General features: G+C 39.7%; 3 protein-coding genes across 4 annotated transcripts; 2 read left to right on the top strand and 1 right to left on the bottom strand.

The window, feature by feature from the left end:
* Nucleotides 1-13: 13 nt before the first annotated feature.
* On the top strand, nt 14-4444 carry lmod3 (leiomodin 3 (fetal)). Its single transcript, XM_058052279.1, has 3 exons — nt 14-733; nt 811-2310; nt 4100-4444. The coding sequence occupies exons 1-3, from the start codon at nt 446-448 to the stop codon at nt 4145-4147; spliced, it is 1836 nt and encodes a 611-aa protein (XP_057908262.1). The 5' UTR covers nt 14-445; the 3' UTR covers nt 4148-4444.
* A 240-nt stretch (nt 4445-4684) lies between these two features.
* Nucleotides 4685-8169, bottom strand: LOC131104771 (PRA1 family protein 3-like). Its single transcript, XM_058052280.1, has 3 exons — nt 7908-8169; nt 7150-7367; nt 4685-5670 (listed from the first exon to the last, which is right to left on the bottom strand). The coding sequence occupies exons 1-3, from the start codon at nt 8087-8089 to the stop codon at nt 5495-5497; spliced, it is 576 nt and encodes a 191-aa protein (XP_057908263.1). The 5' UTR covers nt 8090-8169; the 3' UTR covers nt 4685-5494.
* Nucleotides 8170-8512: 343 nt separating this feature from the next.
* Nucleotides 8513-15798, top strand: uba3 (ubiquitin-like modifier activating enzyme 3). 2 transcript variants are annotated; one of them, XM_058051076.1, is made up of 18 exons: nt 8513-8785; nt 8888-8968; nt 10091-10202; nt 10286-10366; nt 10442-10524; nt 11493-11573; nt 11669-11712; nt 11785-11849; nt 11928-12083; nt 12335-12437; nt 12527-12637; nt 12712-12765; nt 13632-13668; nt 13754-13835; nt 14070-14170; nt 14606-14669; nt 14761-14815; nt 14905-15798. In XM_058051076.1, exons 1-18 carry the CDS (start codon nt 8766-8768, stop codon nt 14991-14993), a joined length of 1419 nt encoding a protein of 472 aa, XP_057907059.1. In that variant the 5' UTR covers nt 8513-8765; the 3' UTR covers nt 14994-15798. The 2 variants fall into 2 exon arrangements, with proteins under 2 accessions (XP_057907059.1, XP_057907060.1); XM_058051077.1 differs by having other exon boundaries at nt 8514-8785; nt 8888-8926; nt 14905-15796.
* Nucleotides 15799-16277: the final 479 nt, after the last annotated feature.

A 16277-nucleotide genomic window follows, 5' to 3' on the forward strand; every position in this document is an offset into this window, starting at 1 on the left:
ATTTAGACTACAAGACCAGTTCAAGGAAGTTTTTGCCATTCATTTTCTGATTACAATACAAACCAGTAGTTTACAGTGTTGATGTTTTTTATGTGCTACTGCTGTGTTCCCATCAGGCCAGGAGAAAATTGTCCACCTGCTGCTGTCGTTCTTGCCCTTTTCATTTGCCTGAAGCAACTGCTATCCCGAAAGATCCCACTGGCCAACAGGGAGGGGGCGGCGGAGGGGCTGAGAGACTAATGGCATACCTTTCGCCCCCTACTTGTCCCATAAATATCTCCCATGCACTTCACAGGGTTTTAATTTTAGCCTACACATGAGGAGCAAAGCAAGTTCGGCTGCCAGTTAAAAGCCTGCCAGTAGTTTGCCGTGTCCCGTGTCTCAGTTCCGACGTACGTTTTTACTTCCTTTCATTCACTTCGATTCGATTTGAGAACACCAAAAAATGTCCAACAATCGAGATACAGAAGATCTCAACGAAGAGGATATTGATGAGGATGAACTCCTTGCCATGCTTTCGCCCGAGGAGCTTAAGGAACTCCAGAGTGAAATGGACGTTATCATTGCTCCAGATGAGAGCGTTCCGGTTGGACAGAGGCAGAAGGACCAGACAGAAAAACCTCCGACTGGAACCTTTGACCACAGATCCTTGGTCGGCTACCTCTACTGGGAAAAAGAGTCCAAACGTATGCTTGAGGAAGAAAGAGTGCCTGCTACTTTGCTGCCTAGTGAGGTAAGACATAACAATGGCTCTTAGGAGGACCTAATACTAATACTAATAATATTGGTGTTTTTGCTTGTCTTCATTAGAGAACATTGAAGCAGGATCCTGTGGAGGAAGAAAACACATTGGAAGATGAGCACAATGAATTATATGAAGTGATTGAGGAAATAATTGAAGAGAATGTCGTAGATGGTACCGGAGAGGAGGAGGTAATTGAAGTAATTGAAGAAATTGTCGAGGGGTTTCAAGAGTGCAATGAAACAGAAAAAGAGATTCATGAAAAAGAAGAGTTAACGCCAATTGTGAACGAGAATAATCATGAAATTACGGATGAACGTGATGTGGATACAGTCAAGGAAACAGGAAGCCTCAAAGACACATCAACAGAAGCAAAAATGACAGATACTTTGCCTCCTATTGAGCTCCTCGATGACGCAAAGACGAACGATAAACCCCAGCAGAAAGAAGAGAAAAAAATCAATAAATTAAAAATTCCTAACCTGGCGCTGAATAATATCAAAATGACATCACGACCTTCAGGAAATGAGACAAACTTGGAGTCGACGCTCGACAGGATCCGTAACAACAACCCGTCTGTCACAGAAGTCAACCTCAACAACATAGAAAACATTCCCAAAGAGATGCTCCTGGACTACGTCAACGCCTTGAAGAAGAACAAACACGTGAAAACCTTCAGCATCGCCAACACCGGCGTCGATGAAAATATTGCGTACAACCTAGCCAACATGTTGCGTGAAAATCGTAGCATCACCACTCTGAACATCGAATCCAACTTCATCACAGGAAAGGGAATAGTCGCCATCATCCGATGCCTACAGTTTAACGAGACGCTCACCGAGCTGCGATTTCACAACCAAAGACACATGTTGGGTCATCATGCCGAAATGGAGATCTCACGTCTTCTCAAAGCCAACAACACTCTCCTGAAGATGGGTTACCATTTTGAACAGCCGGGTCCAAGAATGGTGGTGACCAATCTCTTAACCAGGAATTTGGACCGGCAAAGGCAACTGAGAAAGGAAGAGCAAAAGCAGCAGCAACTGAAGGAACAGAGGAACGTCATGCAGTTATACGAGAGTAGTCTAAACCTACCTCCTGGTTTACTCGAAATGCTGGGGTACATACCTCCACTGGAACTACTTCAGAAGAATGGTCTTGTTGCAACACCTGCAGAACCGAACACCGTCCCTCCTTCAGAAGAAGAACCTCCACGTCCCCAGAAGCAACTTAAACACAACAGCATTCCCAGACAATCCAGTCCTGAACCCCAAAACCCACTGAGGGATGTCCGGCTGAAAAGAACTCCCAAGAAACGCAACCCTCTTCTGGAGTTGGACCGACGGGATGCCGGTAGACCGGATAGAGCAAGTTTCCAACTGAGGAAGACTCCCAAAGTCAAGGACACGGGCACCGAAGGGACATCGGATGAAAGAGCAAACCTGAGCGATGTGATCAAAACGCTGAAACCGGTTCCTCGCAGACGAGTGCCTCCGAAGGTTGACGTAACGCCTCGTGATGCACTGCTTGATGAGATCAAGAAGAGTAACGTGGCTTATCTTAAATCTGTGAGTATGGAATTGTGCTTGATTATTAATAATACAAATATGTTCATCTCCATTGATACGGGGGTCCTGCGGATTTCCATGAAAACAGTCGACATACTGTATGATGAACGCGCTTTCAACAAAATTTCTGTATTAACATACCCGTTATGACCTCAACCTTGTGGTGAACAGACATTAAAAGGGCATAAAAGGGGATCTACTATGCTTTTTCTACTTTTTTGACCAATAAATGTAATTAGAATGTAGTATCCTCATGTAAAACAATGCCAAAGTGTCAGATAATGACCTTTCCGCATTTGGAAGTGAGCCCTGACAGAAGTTTGGGATGGCTCAAAACACTCCGTTTCAGAGGGTGTGGTAAAACTGGACGTGTGTGATGTCACACATAGACGGGCCTCCTTATATGGGCGTGTGCTCTAGGCCAGATACACTCTCTGCCCTCCCGGGAAGCTCTGCTTCTGTGTTTACGTTGTTAGCAATGGCTCCCAGGAAGTGTTTCTTCAGATGTAAAGGAAATGATGCAATCATTAGGCACAAATGGTTCAGAAGTTTGTTTGTCCAAATCAGCAAAACAAAAAGATTATAATCTGTCAACGGTATTTCGCACTCTGTTTTTTCGAACAGAAGAGTTAGAAGAACAAAAAGTAAGTAAAAATGTATCAGTGTGTTTATTTTGTGTAAGTAATGGACCAAAAGTGGTCATCTATGTAGCAGTATAGAGCGTGCATACAGGGAGCGGGGTTGCTTATAGACATTTCCCACTCACGATCAGTGAGTCGGTCCGAGTTTTTTAAAACACTGGTCGTCCCGCAAAAAAGTGTAATGACCCTATCACACGTTTCGCGATTCTGTAGAAAAATGCTAAAATGCTAAAGCTACTTACCATTGAGAGACTTCTTGAAGTAATCTCTTTTCTTAAGAAAAGACTGTGCAGACTGTACAGTTTCCGGATTAAATTCGGGATCCTATACATGTGGCTGTATGTTAAAAGTGGACATTTTAAAACGATAAATTTCCATTTATTATCAAATCCTATAAAATTGGGTTCGGAAGCGAGTGGCGTGGGCCATGCATGGAATAAATCAAAACAGACCTTTTCCACAGGAAGCACAAAAACGGAATACAACTGGAATAGGTGCAGATTCTGGAAGATCTAGAAAGCTTTCTGCAATGGTTATTGTGTGGAGCTGCTCTATAGGAGCCCAAAACTCAATAAAAGGATGGAAAAAGGAGCATAATAGATCTACTTTAAACATGTTTCATCATTTTAGTAACTTAGTTGGTATATATTACTCCTCTTTCAGTGAATTGTTCTTTTTAAAATGTCTGTACCTACATCAAAAACATTTCTTTTTTATAGAAAAATATTAATAAAAAGTAAGATCAGCGTCACTGCAGTCTGTTGTTAAATGTCATGGGTATATTCACGTTGTTTTTGAAAATATTACTCCGAAGTAATGCAATAAATAAATATTTTCCAATTATTAATACAAAACTATACTGCATTTTGATAGTAATCAACAGTGTCAATATGCAAGGATCTTACAAGCATAGCCCCCCATAGGACTTCCCTGTGGATTACCTTTATATCCAGTATATCAGCGTATCCTGTTCAAGGTCATAGGCCAGCTGGGATGATAGTCGGGTTAAATACGTTTTGGACCACATGTTCAATGTATTGAATCACATACCTTTAAAAATGTATATGAAACCTTATCACTAATGAACAGAACAGCAAGCATACCATAATAGAAATTCATTCCATTTTTTTTTTTTTTTTTTTTTGCAGGTACCGCTCCCTAAAGCATTGGAATCAAGTGAAACAAGTCTCATCTGAGCCAGTGATAAATCACCATGTGTGTATGTATCGTATTTGAACATTTCTGTTCAACCGCATTGGAAAAGAACTCTGTGGGAACCACGTTTAGCACAGAATTTATGCCTGGTTGTTTCGTCGTGATGTTTGACTTAACACAATTTGTTGTATGTTTTGCACAAAAACACATTACAGCTCTCATTATTTCTGCCTCTAAAAAAAAAGAGTGTGTTTATTGAGTGGGGAGCTATGTAACGTTTATTTTCATTTTCAAGACTTGGGTGAATATTTATTAAATGCTGGAAGATTTGTGTTATGTTTGCAATTTCAAAACAATTCCACATTGTGAGTAAATCGTATACATTTCAATAGGAAACCATTTTTAGCAGTAAACAAAACATGAAAAAAAGAAAATACATGTCTGACCAAGTTATATTATACAAAAAGGCCGCATAAAAATAATATTTTGGGGTATATGATCTGAAATTTCAAAAATAATTGTTACAATATATTGAATTAAAATGAAGTATAAACACATCGAAAAATGACAAACACAGCTTGAATTGGGTTAACTTTATTAATAGCATAGGATACAACCATGTTTTAATTGTTGACTCCGCAATCACATTCTCATGACTGAAAAAGTCACATAAAACATTGAGGATATTATTCACAAATAAAAAAAAAAAATCTATTAAATTTGTGTATCTTAAAAGTTATTTTAAACATATCACAAATATAATATAATACATGCCGACATAAAACATATGCATACTATAGTAGAACAAAGCTGAAAGTGCCATTCCTTTTCATTTGCATAGCAGCGATCAAAGGCTAGAGGATAGATAGCCTGTGCTTTCAGCAATATGGAAAAAAAATATTCTATTTATACACAGGGTAATTAGTGACAACACATATACACCCGAAGTCACACTGGTCTTGGATCAGTATTCATAAAGGTCTTGGAGTGACAAGATATTCGGGAAAGCTTTGGATTTTATTGATTTATTTTTTAATAAATATAGTTCAGAAATTAAAGCTTGCATGATGTGAAAAGAGGTAGAAGGGAAAACGATCAGACTTTATAATTGCATCGAATACCAAGGTTGTGTATTAATAAGAGCATAATGTGTGTGTGTGTTGGGGCTTTTAACACATTCAACGTGGGAATGCTGTACTCAAGCAAAAATACCTTTGGTGTTTTTCAACTGTCAATTATGATTAATGCAAAGTATCTATAGTAGGGGAAAGCAAAACGGAAAAAGATCCAAATGTCTACTCTCTACGAATAGTCTGAGTAAAGTACACCTAGATTGTAACATACAGTATACGGTGATGGAAAAAAAAAAAACTAGCTTTGCTACAATACTACTCCTTCAGTTTGCTCTCGATGAAATCCTGAATCTTGTTCACTCGTTCCTCCTGCTGATCTAGGAGATCCATAATGATGCCCATTGGAGTCTTCTTCAAACCGACACCTTCCATCTTGTTCTCCAATCGATTCTTCATGTTGCGAAGTCTCAAGGAGGCGTGGATTAAGATGACTTCACGGCAAATGAAATAACATTTGATAAAAGTTAAAACACAAGTATATTTAGATGCTCTTCGCTTGAAATAAAATGTGACACTGAGAGAGACAAACAGATGCAGGTGCTGGTCTAAGAGGCGGACACCAAAGGCATGACATCAGTCGGTAAATGCGGTTGTGTCCGCATCAACAAACCATAGTGATTTGTAAACACAGGCGGCAGTAGGCTGGCTCGCCGGGAAAGTGACCAAACTGTCTCCACGGACACGTTGAAGCTTTTGTTCCAGCTTTCGGTATTCAAATGTAGACAGAGAGGACTAAAGGGAACATGTGAAAGTATCGCTGAGGGAGTCGGAATGACAGTTTGGAAATTCTTTAGCCACAAGGAAACCTCAGTTGTGCTTCTAATATGGCCTCTAACATGGAATGTCCCTCTGATGTACTCGTTCCTGATCCTATCCATCCTGCTCACTCCCAATCTGAACCTCGGCATCCTCATCTCTGCTATCTCCAGTTCTGTTTCCTGTCTTTTCCTCAGGGGTCGCCACAGCAATTCAATCTCCTCCATGCAACCCTGTCTCTCTCACACCAACTTCCCTCACTACATCCATAAACCGCCTCTTTGGTCTTCCTCTACGTCTCCTACATGGCAGCTCTAAACGCAGCATTCTTCTACCAATATATTCACTATCTCTCCGCTGGACATGTCCCAACCATCTCAGTCTGGCCTCTCTGACTTTATCTCCAGGGCCTCTAAACATGTAATGTCCCTCTGGTGTATTTGTTCCTGATCCTATCCATCCTGGTCACTCCCAATCTGAACCTCAGCATCCTCAACTCTGCTATCTCCAGTCTTTTCCTCAGGGGTCGCCACAGCAATTCAATCTCCTCCATCCAACCCTGTCTCTCTCACACAAACTTCCCTCATGTCCTCCTTCACTACATCCATAAATCTCTTCTTTGGTCTTCCTCAACGCCGCCGACCTGGCAGGTCTAAACGCAGCATCCTTCTACCAATATATTCACTATCTCTCCTCTGGACATGTCCCAACCATCTCAGTCTGGCCTCTCTGACTTTATCTCCAAGGCCTCTAACATGTGCATTAGTTCCTGATCCTATCCATCCTGGTCACTCCCAATCTGAACCTCAACATCCTCATCTCTGCTACCTCCAGTTCGGCTTCCTGTCTTCAGAAGTAAATAATTACTCTGATTTGTTTTCCTCCGCGGCTCCCCATAAGGTTTTCTAGTGTAATTTCATTTTATATTACAAATACAAATAGACAATGGCAAAATGACTGTAACTGAGTCAGATTGACAATCATTGGTTACCTACACTGCACACATTACCACAATGTCACAGAGCTAAGCTAATGAGAAAAGGGGTCATATAACTGAAATATGTCTAATTTACAGATGCAGATAATACATACCAGAAGGTAACCACTGTCCAAATGGAACAACAATAGTTCAAACTGTTCATGTCAACACTTACGCAGCAAAGGGAAGGTAATGCCAAAGATAAAGACCATGACGCCACCGAACAGCGACAGCAGGAAGTAACTGGTGACCATGACGCCTATGACAAACAGAGTGGGGTTCTTCCTTTTGAAGTTCTTGATGGTGGCTTGATTCTCCCCTGCCCATACGGAACCCATGAACACCAAAGTCACCACAGTTCCTCCCAGAAACATGGCAAAGGGGTTCAGAAACCTGCAAAAGGGATAAAGAAGTACATTTTAGGTGTGTGCATATGATTAATTATATGCGTCAAGCATGCCTGGACTGCACATAATACTGGATTATATTAATCATCTGACCCTAACCTGAAAGGGTGTTAATGCGCCCTCTAGTGGTTACGAGTACATATACTTCAAATATTTTAACAATAATATGATTGAATGCTGTTAAGAGTGCAATAATCTGCTGTTAGTACATTTAATAACATTTTAACATTGAGCTTGGTGACACTATACAGTACATATCAGGGTGGACATACGACTACTAGCATTCACATAATATCAGTATGTGAGTGTTTTTTTTTGCCGCAAAATACAAAAAAACTACATGCACTGTCGTTGTCATAGACTTAACTATGCGGCGCTACACAATTTTCCATGGGGAGTTAACTTTTGGCACATTAGCTGCTACAGGAATAGCACCTGAGTCACGATGGGTGTGGATGCAAAGTATGCAGTGCTAATTAAATGACAGCACCCGTGCTAAAGTATTAGCTAGTTGTAATGTACTAACCCAACGATGAGGAAAACCACCAAGGCCAACGCGAAGTAGTTCGTCTGGTAGTACATTAAATTGCTGATTATTCTGTTGTTCCACTTTGTAACGTCTCCGAACTCTGGTTTGGCGAAGCGGTCCGTCCCGGGGTAAAAATCATCCCACGGTCTGAGTGGAGCTAGCTCCATTTTGGCTGCCATGAATTCAATGCGTAGCCGGAGGCTGGCACCCAACACACATTACAGTGCCTGCCTGCCTGCTGCGGTGTGACAGGTCAGCTGATCACTTACGTTTACGTAGCACAGTAACATGACGTAAAGACAACCTCTCGCGAGATTTTAGGCAGATCGTTGTCAATTTTGGTGCTGCGTTGCAGAGCTCCCAGAGTAGTACAGTAGTACCAGTCTAAAACACAATTAAAATGTAGATATTTTTACGTTTTTTTGTATAAAAAATCTAAACGATATTGAGACTTGCCAATGAATAAAGTGCGTTATTTTAAAAACAAAATAAAACTTCCTGGTTCCCGTGACAGGTCAGCTGATCACTTACGTTTACGTAGCACAGTAACATGACGTAAAGCCAACCTCTCGCGAGACTTTAGGCAGCTCGTTGTCAATTTTGGTGCTGCGTTGCAGAGCTCCCAGAGTAGTACAGTAGTACCAGTCTAAAACACAATTAAAATGTAGATATTTTTTATGTTTTGTTGTATAAAAAATCTAAACCATGTTGAGACTTGCCAATGAATAAAGTGCGTTATTTTCAAAACAAAATAAAACTTCCTGGTTCCCGTTTTCCTGAAGCTGCGTCGAGCTGCGCAGCTTTGACGCTCGCTACCTACCCCCGTCATACTCGAGGACATGGGACCGTGAAAGTATGGCGGATGCCGAGGAGCCGTAAGTCTCAATGGACGAAAATGATATTTAATCGTAGTTAAACCTCTCACGATTTGACCATGACGCGGCATGCTTCAAATCTATTCACCTTATTTCTTCCAGGGAGAAGAAAAGAAGGCGAATAGAGGACCTGACTGAGAAGTTAGTGACGAAAGCTAATGAAAGGTTTCTGCCCGGCAGCAGGTTTGCGTTTCGCAGTGATCCGCCGCCGCCGTCGTCGCCGCCTCCGCCGCTGCTGCTGGGCCAGGAGACGTGACAATTCATGTATTTTAGCAAGGACATGACTAAATAAGCCCGTTTTACTGTTAATCACAAAACACAGTTTTCATACAATGCTCTGAACAAGCCCATTTTGCTATACGATAACCAGCCCGTAACACCCACTGACCAAACTATTAGGTACACACATATTTATCCTGGAAGTAATATTTAATGTATATATATTATATTTAGGTAGCCAAATTATTTTGGGGAACTGACACGGTGCTCATTCTGAACTTTAAATTAATTATCAGGCTTGGAAAAATGTAAAATAAGTCACTTTGAGCAATGTTTTTGGTGTAAACATTCAATCAACTGATATTTTTCTTCATAAAACGACTAATACTAATTTGGAAAAGAAAATTACACCATCAGGCATTTGTTATTCATAGGAGTTATATTTTATATATTGGTAATAACTAAATGGAGTGCAATATGCCATCAAGTTATGCACAAGTGAAATTGGACCTGTCGTGGCGCCTTATAAGTAGAATATTGTTGCTACTACATTTGGGAATCTCATGTTGATGCAATCAATAACCTTGTGCACAAATAAGGTGTACCTAATAAAGTGTGTTGTCATGACATTTAACAGGTTGTGAATCATCCTTTACAACATGCTGTCATGATTCAAGTCAGATTTATTCATTATAGATCAGGGGTGTCACAAGATCTTCTGCGAGATTAAAACATGACACAAAAAAGTCCTTTGGGCACTAGATAATAAATAAATTAATCACAATAAATGAAAATTAACTCAATAATTTTGCTGGTATGTGCTTGTGTATCTGTTTTCGTAATTTCTCGCCTCTAAACGGTTAGGGGGGCTAACACCGTAACACAGTGTGCAGAACAGTGTAACATAGTAGAAATTAAATTGTTCGACACTAGTATGTATTTGTAATACTTTTTCATTGTACTTTTCTTAAAAATCGTGTCTCGTTCTTGTAGGCCCAATTTTATACATTGTCAATATCTCGTGACACCCCTATTATTGAAGTATTAAGACTGTACTTATGCAAGTGAGTGTATCTTATGTGCTAGAATGGCTGTAGACAGTGGCGCCTGCGACTGGGACGGCCGGTGGAATCACGTGAGGAAGTTCCTGGAGAGACCTGGCCCGTTCACTCATCCTGACTTTGAGCCAAGCACAGAGGTGACACTTTATAATGGATATTGTTCTGTTGACTTTAATGGACATTCATAACGATCTCCGCTTGGGTCGTCTTGTTTCCTCAGTCGCTACAGTTCCTGTTGGAGACCTGCAAGATTTTGGTGATCGGTGCAGGCGGGCTTGGATGCGAATTGCTTAAAGATCTTGTAAGAAATCCTTTTAAAGGTAACAAAGTGGCTATACAGCTACGGTCTAACACAGGCTTCTTGTTGTTATTATAGGCCCTGTCTGGGTTCCGTCTTATTCATGTGGTTGACATGGACACTATTGACATATCCAACCTCAATAGGCAGTTTCTTTTCAGGTAGGTAAAAACTCCTAAGTGTGATGAAACATCATCGAAGACAACACAAACAGTTTAGTTGTAATCGATTCAATGCCTTGAGAATACAATTTTACAAAATTGGTTGATTACTTTCCATTATTATTACAACGCAATTAAATTTTTTTCAATTTTGAATGATCCGACAAAAGCTGTCCGATATACTTGAGATTGATAAAAGAGGTAATGAGTTTACAACAAAGTTTTTTTTTTTTTTAAATCAGGTGGTCTAGTGCATAATCGATTACTCGATTAATCAAAACAACAAGCTTCAGATTAATCGACGAAGAAAGTAATTGTTATTTTACATTTTACAAGCACTATGACTTAAAGGGGACCTGTTATGCTGATTTTTCGACCCTTTGTATTGAGCTGTGGACTCCTATAGAGCAGCTACACACAATAACCCCCACAGAAAACTTTTTAGATTTTCCAGAATCTGCACCTATTCCAGTTGTATTTCAGTTGTACTCCGCTGTGATTGGTCACACGCCCAAAGTGCGTCCTAACTATGACCCATATAAGGAAGTCCGCCCCTCTGTGACGTCACAGAGGAACCGTTTTACCACGCCTTTTGAAATCGAGTGATATAAGCCACCCCAAACTTTTTTCAGGGCTCACTTCCACATGCGCCAACCTCATTATCTGAAACTTTGGCATCGTTTAACATGAGAATACAACATTAAAACTACATTTATAGGTCAGAAAAGTGGAACAAGCATAATAGGTCCCCTTTAAAGGACCTTTGCTAACGTTATTGTGCATCCACATGCATATAAAGATCAATATGAAAACCTGTGGGATACACTGTGGTAATCTACAATCCCTTAGATGGGTCAGATGGGTGTGACTCAATGTACTAGCAGTTCATGTTTGTTTTTGTCAAACATGTTTTTCTTTATTGCTGTACATATATTTTGTTTTCATTTGTCTTTAACTTGTTTTATCAGGCCTAAAGATGTTGGACGACCAAAAGCAGAAGTGGCTGCCGACTTCATTAACAGTCGCATCCCTGGATGTAAAGTTGTCCCGTATCTTTTTGGAGCAACTTCAGACCATGTCACAATAATTTGTTTGATTAAGTAACATCATAATGGTTTTAAATCCTTATCAATTTGTCGTTCAGTCACTTAAAAAAAATTCAGGACTTTGACGAGTCTTTCTACAGACGTAAGTTTCTATTTCTTATCAGATGATAAGTCCACTTTGACTGTAATATGAGTCTTTTTGTTTTGACTACAGAGTTCCACATTATTGTTTGTGGGCTGGACTCCATCATCGCCAGGCGATGGATGAACGGCATGCTGGTAGGAAGCTACAGAGTCTTCACCTGATGCTAATTTAGTTGAGATGTGGTTAAATTCAACTTTCGATGTGTTGTATAGATATCGCTTCTGAGCTATGAAGACGGAATACTGGATCCCAGCTCCATCATCCCCCTTATTGACGGCGGTACAGAAGGTTTTAAAGGAAACGCTCGTGTCATTTTGCCGGGTATGACGGCGTGCATCGACTGCACACTGGAGCTGTACCCCCCGCAGGTAATTCATTTACTCCTTTTACTTGAAACTGTTACATTTGTCAAGTTTGTAGTTTGATTTTGACCTCATCAAAAGTAGAAAATGTGTCGTCCATGGAAACTGTTACATTTGCGCTCGTAAAACGGGAAAAATACCCGTCAGAAAATCAAAGTAAACAAACTTTGTCTTGTCTTTAGCATGTGAGCCAGTTTGCACTCTCTGCACCCAATATGTGCATCGAATACTTATCAATATTACTTTACAATACACAGACTCATTTCCCAATGTGCACCATTGCATCCATGCCGAGGCTCCCTGAACATTGCATTGAATATGCCAGAATGTTGCAATGGCCGAAAGAAAAGCCATTCGGAGGTAAGTTGAGCAATGAACGTTTTTATATACTGTGTAAACCTGCCATCTTTATCTTTATGTGATTATTGCCCTTCATCTTTATCCTGTAGAAACAAGTTTAGACGGAGACAATCCCGAGCACATCCAGTGGGTGTTTGACAGAGCGCTAGAGCGAGCCGCGCAGTTCAACATCACAGGAGTCACATACAGACTCACTCAAGGTTTGTAGGCAATGAATGAAATATATTTTGGAATATTCAGTTTGCATTTTTTTTCACAAGACTTTCTGTTGCAGGTGTTGTGAAGCGGATCATTCCTGCCGTGGCATCGACTAATGCCGTTATCGCCGGTATGTACGTAACTTTGCTGAGGCAGATTTGAAATGTTTGTTTGTATTTGTGATTCTAATTTTGAATCGAACCTTTAGAGAAATACCTTATTCATCACTTTTATCTTGACTTTTTTGATAATATACGGTACTGGTACCTGTGTTATTTTACATTATCCTCTTTTAAAACAGCTTCCTAATCATTATACAGTAAATCTCGGATATATCGGACTCGGATATATCGGAAATTCGCTCACAACGGACAGATAAAAAAGAACCGATTTTTCTGTAATGCATTTCCAATACAAATTCATTGCATATATCGGATTTTTTATAACGGATTTCGCCCATTTCGGACAAAATCTCCAGTCCCGTTCCAATGCATTTCCATTAAATTTCCCTCGCATATATCGGATGGCCGCATCGTGGCGCTCCGATTCGCCGAATCGTGACAGGCCGCTATACGACGTCATTTGCAGCGTTTGCAGCGTTGCCTGCGCGTCCAGGTACATTGGAAACATAGTCAAGGAAGTGCCTTTTTATAACGGATAAAATCCGATTTACGCATATACCGGATATAAATCCGATATATGCGTAAAACGGACATTTTCCGGTATACACATATAACGGATTTCGCTTATATCGGACAAAACCAGTGGGAACAATTGAATCCGATATATTCGAGGTTTACTGTAGTAATATTTTACACTGGTTTGTAATAATGGCACTTGTGACAAAATTTGTGGACCAGTCATTACATGGGACAGAGTGTGTGTCTCCACCAGCCTGTTCATTACTTGGCCGATATGCATGCAGAGTAGAACACATATGTCCTCAATCTTGTTTTACTGTCATTCATTGCTGTTTTTCATTATGTGTTCCCTCAGCTGCCTGTGCAAGTGAAGTTTTTAAAATTGCAACAAGGTTGGTATCAGATGCATGTTTGAAAGTATCTCCGTGGCTTTGACAATTGCACAAATTGACTTCCATCTTTTTGCATTTTTTGCAGTGCGTATATTCCTTTAAATAATTATCTGGTCTTCAATGACGTGGATGGACTCTATACGTACAGTTTTGAAGCTGAACGAAAGGTTTGTTGCAATAAAATGCAATTTAAAAAAAATATATATAATGCAGTGTAATGTAGTTCAGTAAGGGTTATGGATTTGGGCTATTTAATTTACAAAAGTTTAAATACAAAATATTTCCAAGTACTTCAATATCATTCAGTTTGGTTTCTCATGTATAAGAAATCGATTACATCTTCTCTGCAAGGACATTCTACCCAGCCAAAAAATCTCATCCTTTGTGTTTTTGATGGGCAGGACAACTGTTCAGCGTGCAGTCAGGTGCCTCAAGACCTCCAGTTCCCACCTTCTGCAAAACTACAGGAGGTTTTAGAGTACCTGACAGAGAATGCCTCCTTGTAAGTAACACTTTTCCACCAATTCTACATTTCCACCAAAGGAAACAGTTCCTCATGGTTTATTAAAAAAATGAAAAATGGAAAAGCTCACATTGCTTCAAATGTAAAGCAATGTCCAATTTGTCTTATTATTATTAATAGTACTAATTCAGATTTTTTTTTGTAATTTGTTAATGTTGGAAATTGGGTGATGCATTTCTTGACAAATCAAAGACCATGATAAAAACACATTGATTTTTTGTAACTTTACTGTACACATCACTGCAGGAAACAAAGAGTGTTATGGTAAAGATAATTTATTTGCTACTCTTTTCATCTTCATGACGATGCAAACGATATGCACGGTATTAAACCGAATAGTCCTGCTTGGTAAAAAAACTCCACTCAAATTTGCTGAAAAGTGTTGATATGAATTGATATGATTATTATTTCCAGACAAATGAAATCTCCAGCTATCACGACAACTCTGGAGGGCAAAAATAAGACTCTGTACCTGCAGGTAACGTAATGTCAGAACTCAGCATGCTGCTTTCAAAATGTGTGTTTTACTGAAAACATCATGAAAAACACCGTTTTGCTTTTAATTCCAGTCTGTTAAATCAATCGAAGAACGAACCAGACCAAACCTCTGCAAAACCTTAAAAGGTAACAAAGTGTATTTTTTTCTCTCTCTCTGTCCTTGAGCTACAGACATCCATAACTGCAGATTTTTTTTTTCTCGTCCTATTATGCAGAGCTGGGGTTGTCGGATGGACAGGAACTAGCCGTGGCAGACATCACCACGCCTCAGACTGTCCTCTTCAAGCTCAATTTCACTGCCTGAATGCCATTTGGAATGCATAGCACTGATGTGATGTTTGACTTCCTCTTTCACAATGTTACTGTAGCGCATTTGATGTAAGTGTAAATAGGACAAGTACATTTTCACTTGGTGCGGTAGCATTAATATTGTTTACTCATATGTGTGTGTGTGTGTGTGTGTATGAATCCTCGCATTGTAGCTCTTCCGTCAAACAAGAATAATGATGCACTGCTATCCAGGTTCATTATTGTCATCAGATCAGCTTTACTTTTTTAGCATCATGAGTACCAAAACATTTGATGCATCCATTCGTCCCCATTTTCTCTACTTCTTTTCCTCACTCGGTTCACAAGTATGCTGGAGCCTACCCCAGCTGTCTTTGGGAAAGACCCAAGAAAATGAATAGATTGATTTTTAACACAGTCTTTTGATTGCGTACCCCGAAAGAAGTTCAATGGGTAAACATTTTATTCACTTGAACTTCAAGCAACTCAAGTCGCTGAATTCTTAGTTACTAAATGAATGTGCTTACAGCCAAAACTCAATAGGTTGAAAGGGTCTAGAATATGTTCCAATACAAGAATTGAGGTAGAATACTATTAAGGCTTTTCCTATATGCGGAGTACATATGCTGACATTGGCCATCATGTATGATTTTTTTTTTTAAAGATATTTTTGTTACTTAAGAAGCATGCTTCCCTGAAGAGTATTGAGATTCTTAGAAGTTCCATGGTAACCTTAAAAATACTCATAATACACTACTGTATTGTCAGAAATATCTGCTTAAATTAAAGGAAACCATGCAGAAAATGTTGAAATGTGCTGATTTGCTCTCAGTTTTAAAAGCACAATATTCGTCTATGGCTAAGAATCCTAACCTAGGGGATTATGATCATTTTTTTGGGCCTTTGTATTGAGTTGTGGACTCCTATAGAGCAGCTATACCGTATAACCCGCACAGAAAGCTTTCCAGATCTTCCAGAATCTGCACCTATTCCAGCTGTATTTACTTGGCTTTCCATAATGTTTTAATTTATTTCACTAATGGCTCGCCTCCGGTCATGCTTACTTCGCTGTGATTTGTCCCACTCCTGAGGACTTCCAGACTATTACCAACCTCACTTTGTAGTTTTGTCAGTATATGGTAATGGTAATGGTTTTATTTCATTTGAACATGCATCAGATTACAATTGAGTGTATCACATAATCAGTTCACAGTTCCAAATGTCCAAAAAGGAGTAGGAAGAAGCAAAGCTTATGGTTGTTTTTAGCCTTATGCATTATTTTAGCTGTTTGAAGATGAAC

Source organism: Doryrhamphus excisus, chromosome 16, assembly GCF_030265055.1.
Source record: "Doryrhamphus excisus isolate RoL2022-K1 chromosome 16, RoL_Dexc_1.0, whole genome shotgun sequence".
Classification (NCBI taxonomy): Eukaryota; Metazoa; Chordata; class Actinopteri; order Syngnathiformes; family Syngnathidae; genus Doryrhamphus; species Doryrhamphus excisus.

Bases quoted from the DNA above. Each gene is read 5' to 3' on its own strand.
- lmod3 (XM_058052279.1), top strand. From the start codon at position 446: ATGTCCAACAATCGAGATACAGAAGATCTCAACGAAGAGGATATTGAT. The intron at 734-810 runs GTAAGACATAAC...TGTCTTCATTAG, and splicing joins CTACTTTGCTGCCTAGTGAG to AGAACATTGAAGCAGGATCC. The intron at 2,311-4,099 runs GTGAGTATGGAA...TTTTTTTTGCAG, and splicing joins ACGTGGCTTATCTTAAATCT to GTACCGCTCCCTAAAGCATT.
- LOC131104771 (XM_058052280.1), bottom strand. From the start codon at position 8,089: ATGGCAGCCAAAATGGAGCTAGCTCCACTCAGACCGTGGGATGATTTT. The intron at 7,368-7,907 runs GTTAGTACATTA...TCCCTTTTGCAG, and splicing joins GTGGTTTTCCTCATCGTTGG to GTTTCTGAACCCCTTTGCCA. The intron at 5,671-7,149 runs GTAAGTGTTGAC...TTTGCCGTGAAG, and splicing joins CATTACCTTCCCTTTGCTGC to TCATCTTAATCCACGCCTCC.
- uba3 (XM_058051076.1), top strand. From the start codon at position 8,766: ATGGCGGATGCCGAGGAGCC. The intron at 10,367-10,441 runs GTAAGAAATCCT...TTGTTATTATAG, and splicing joins GCGAATTGCTTAAAGATCTT to GCCCTGTCTGGGTTCCGTCT. The intron at 12,766-13,631 runs GTATGTACGTAA...GTGTTCCCTCAG, and splicing joins GACTAATGCCGTTATCGCCG to CTGCCTGTGCAAGTGAAGTT.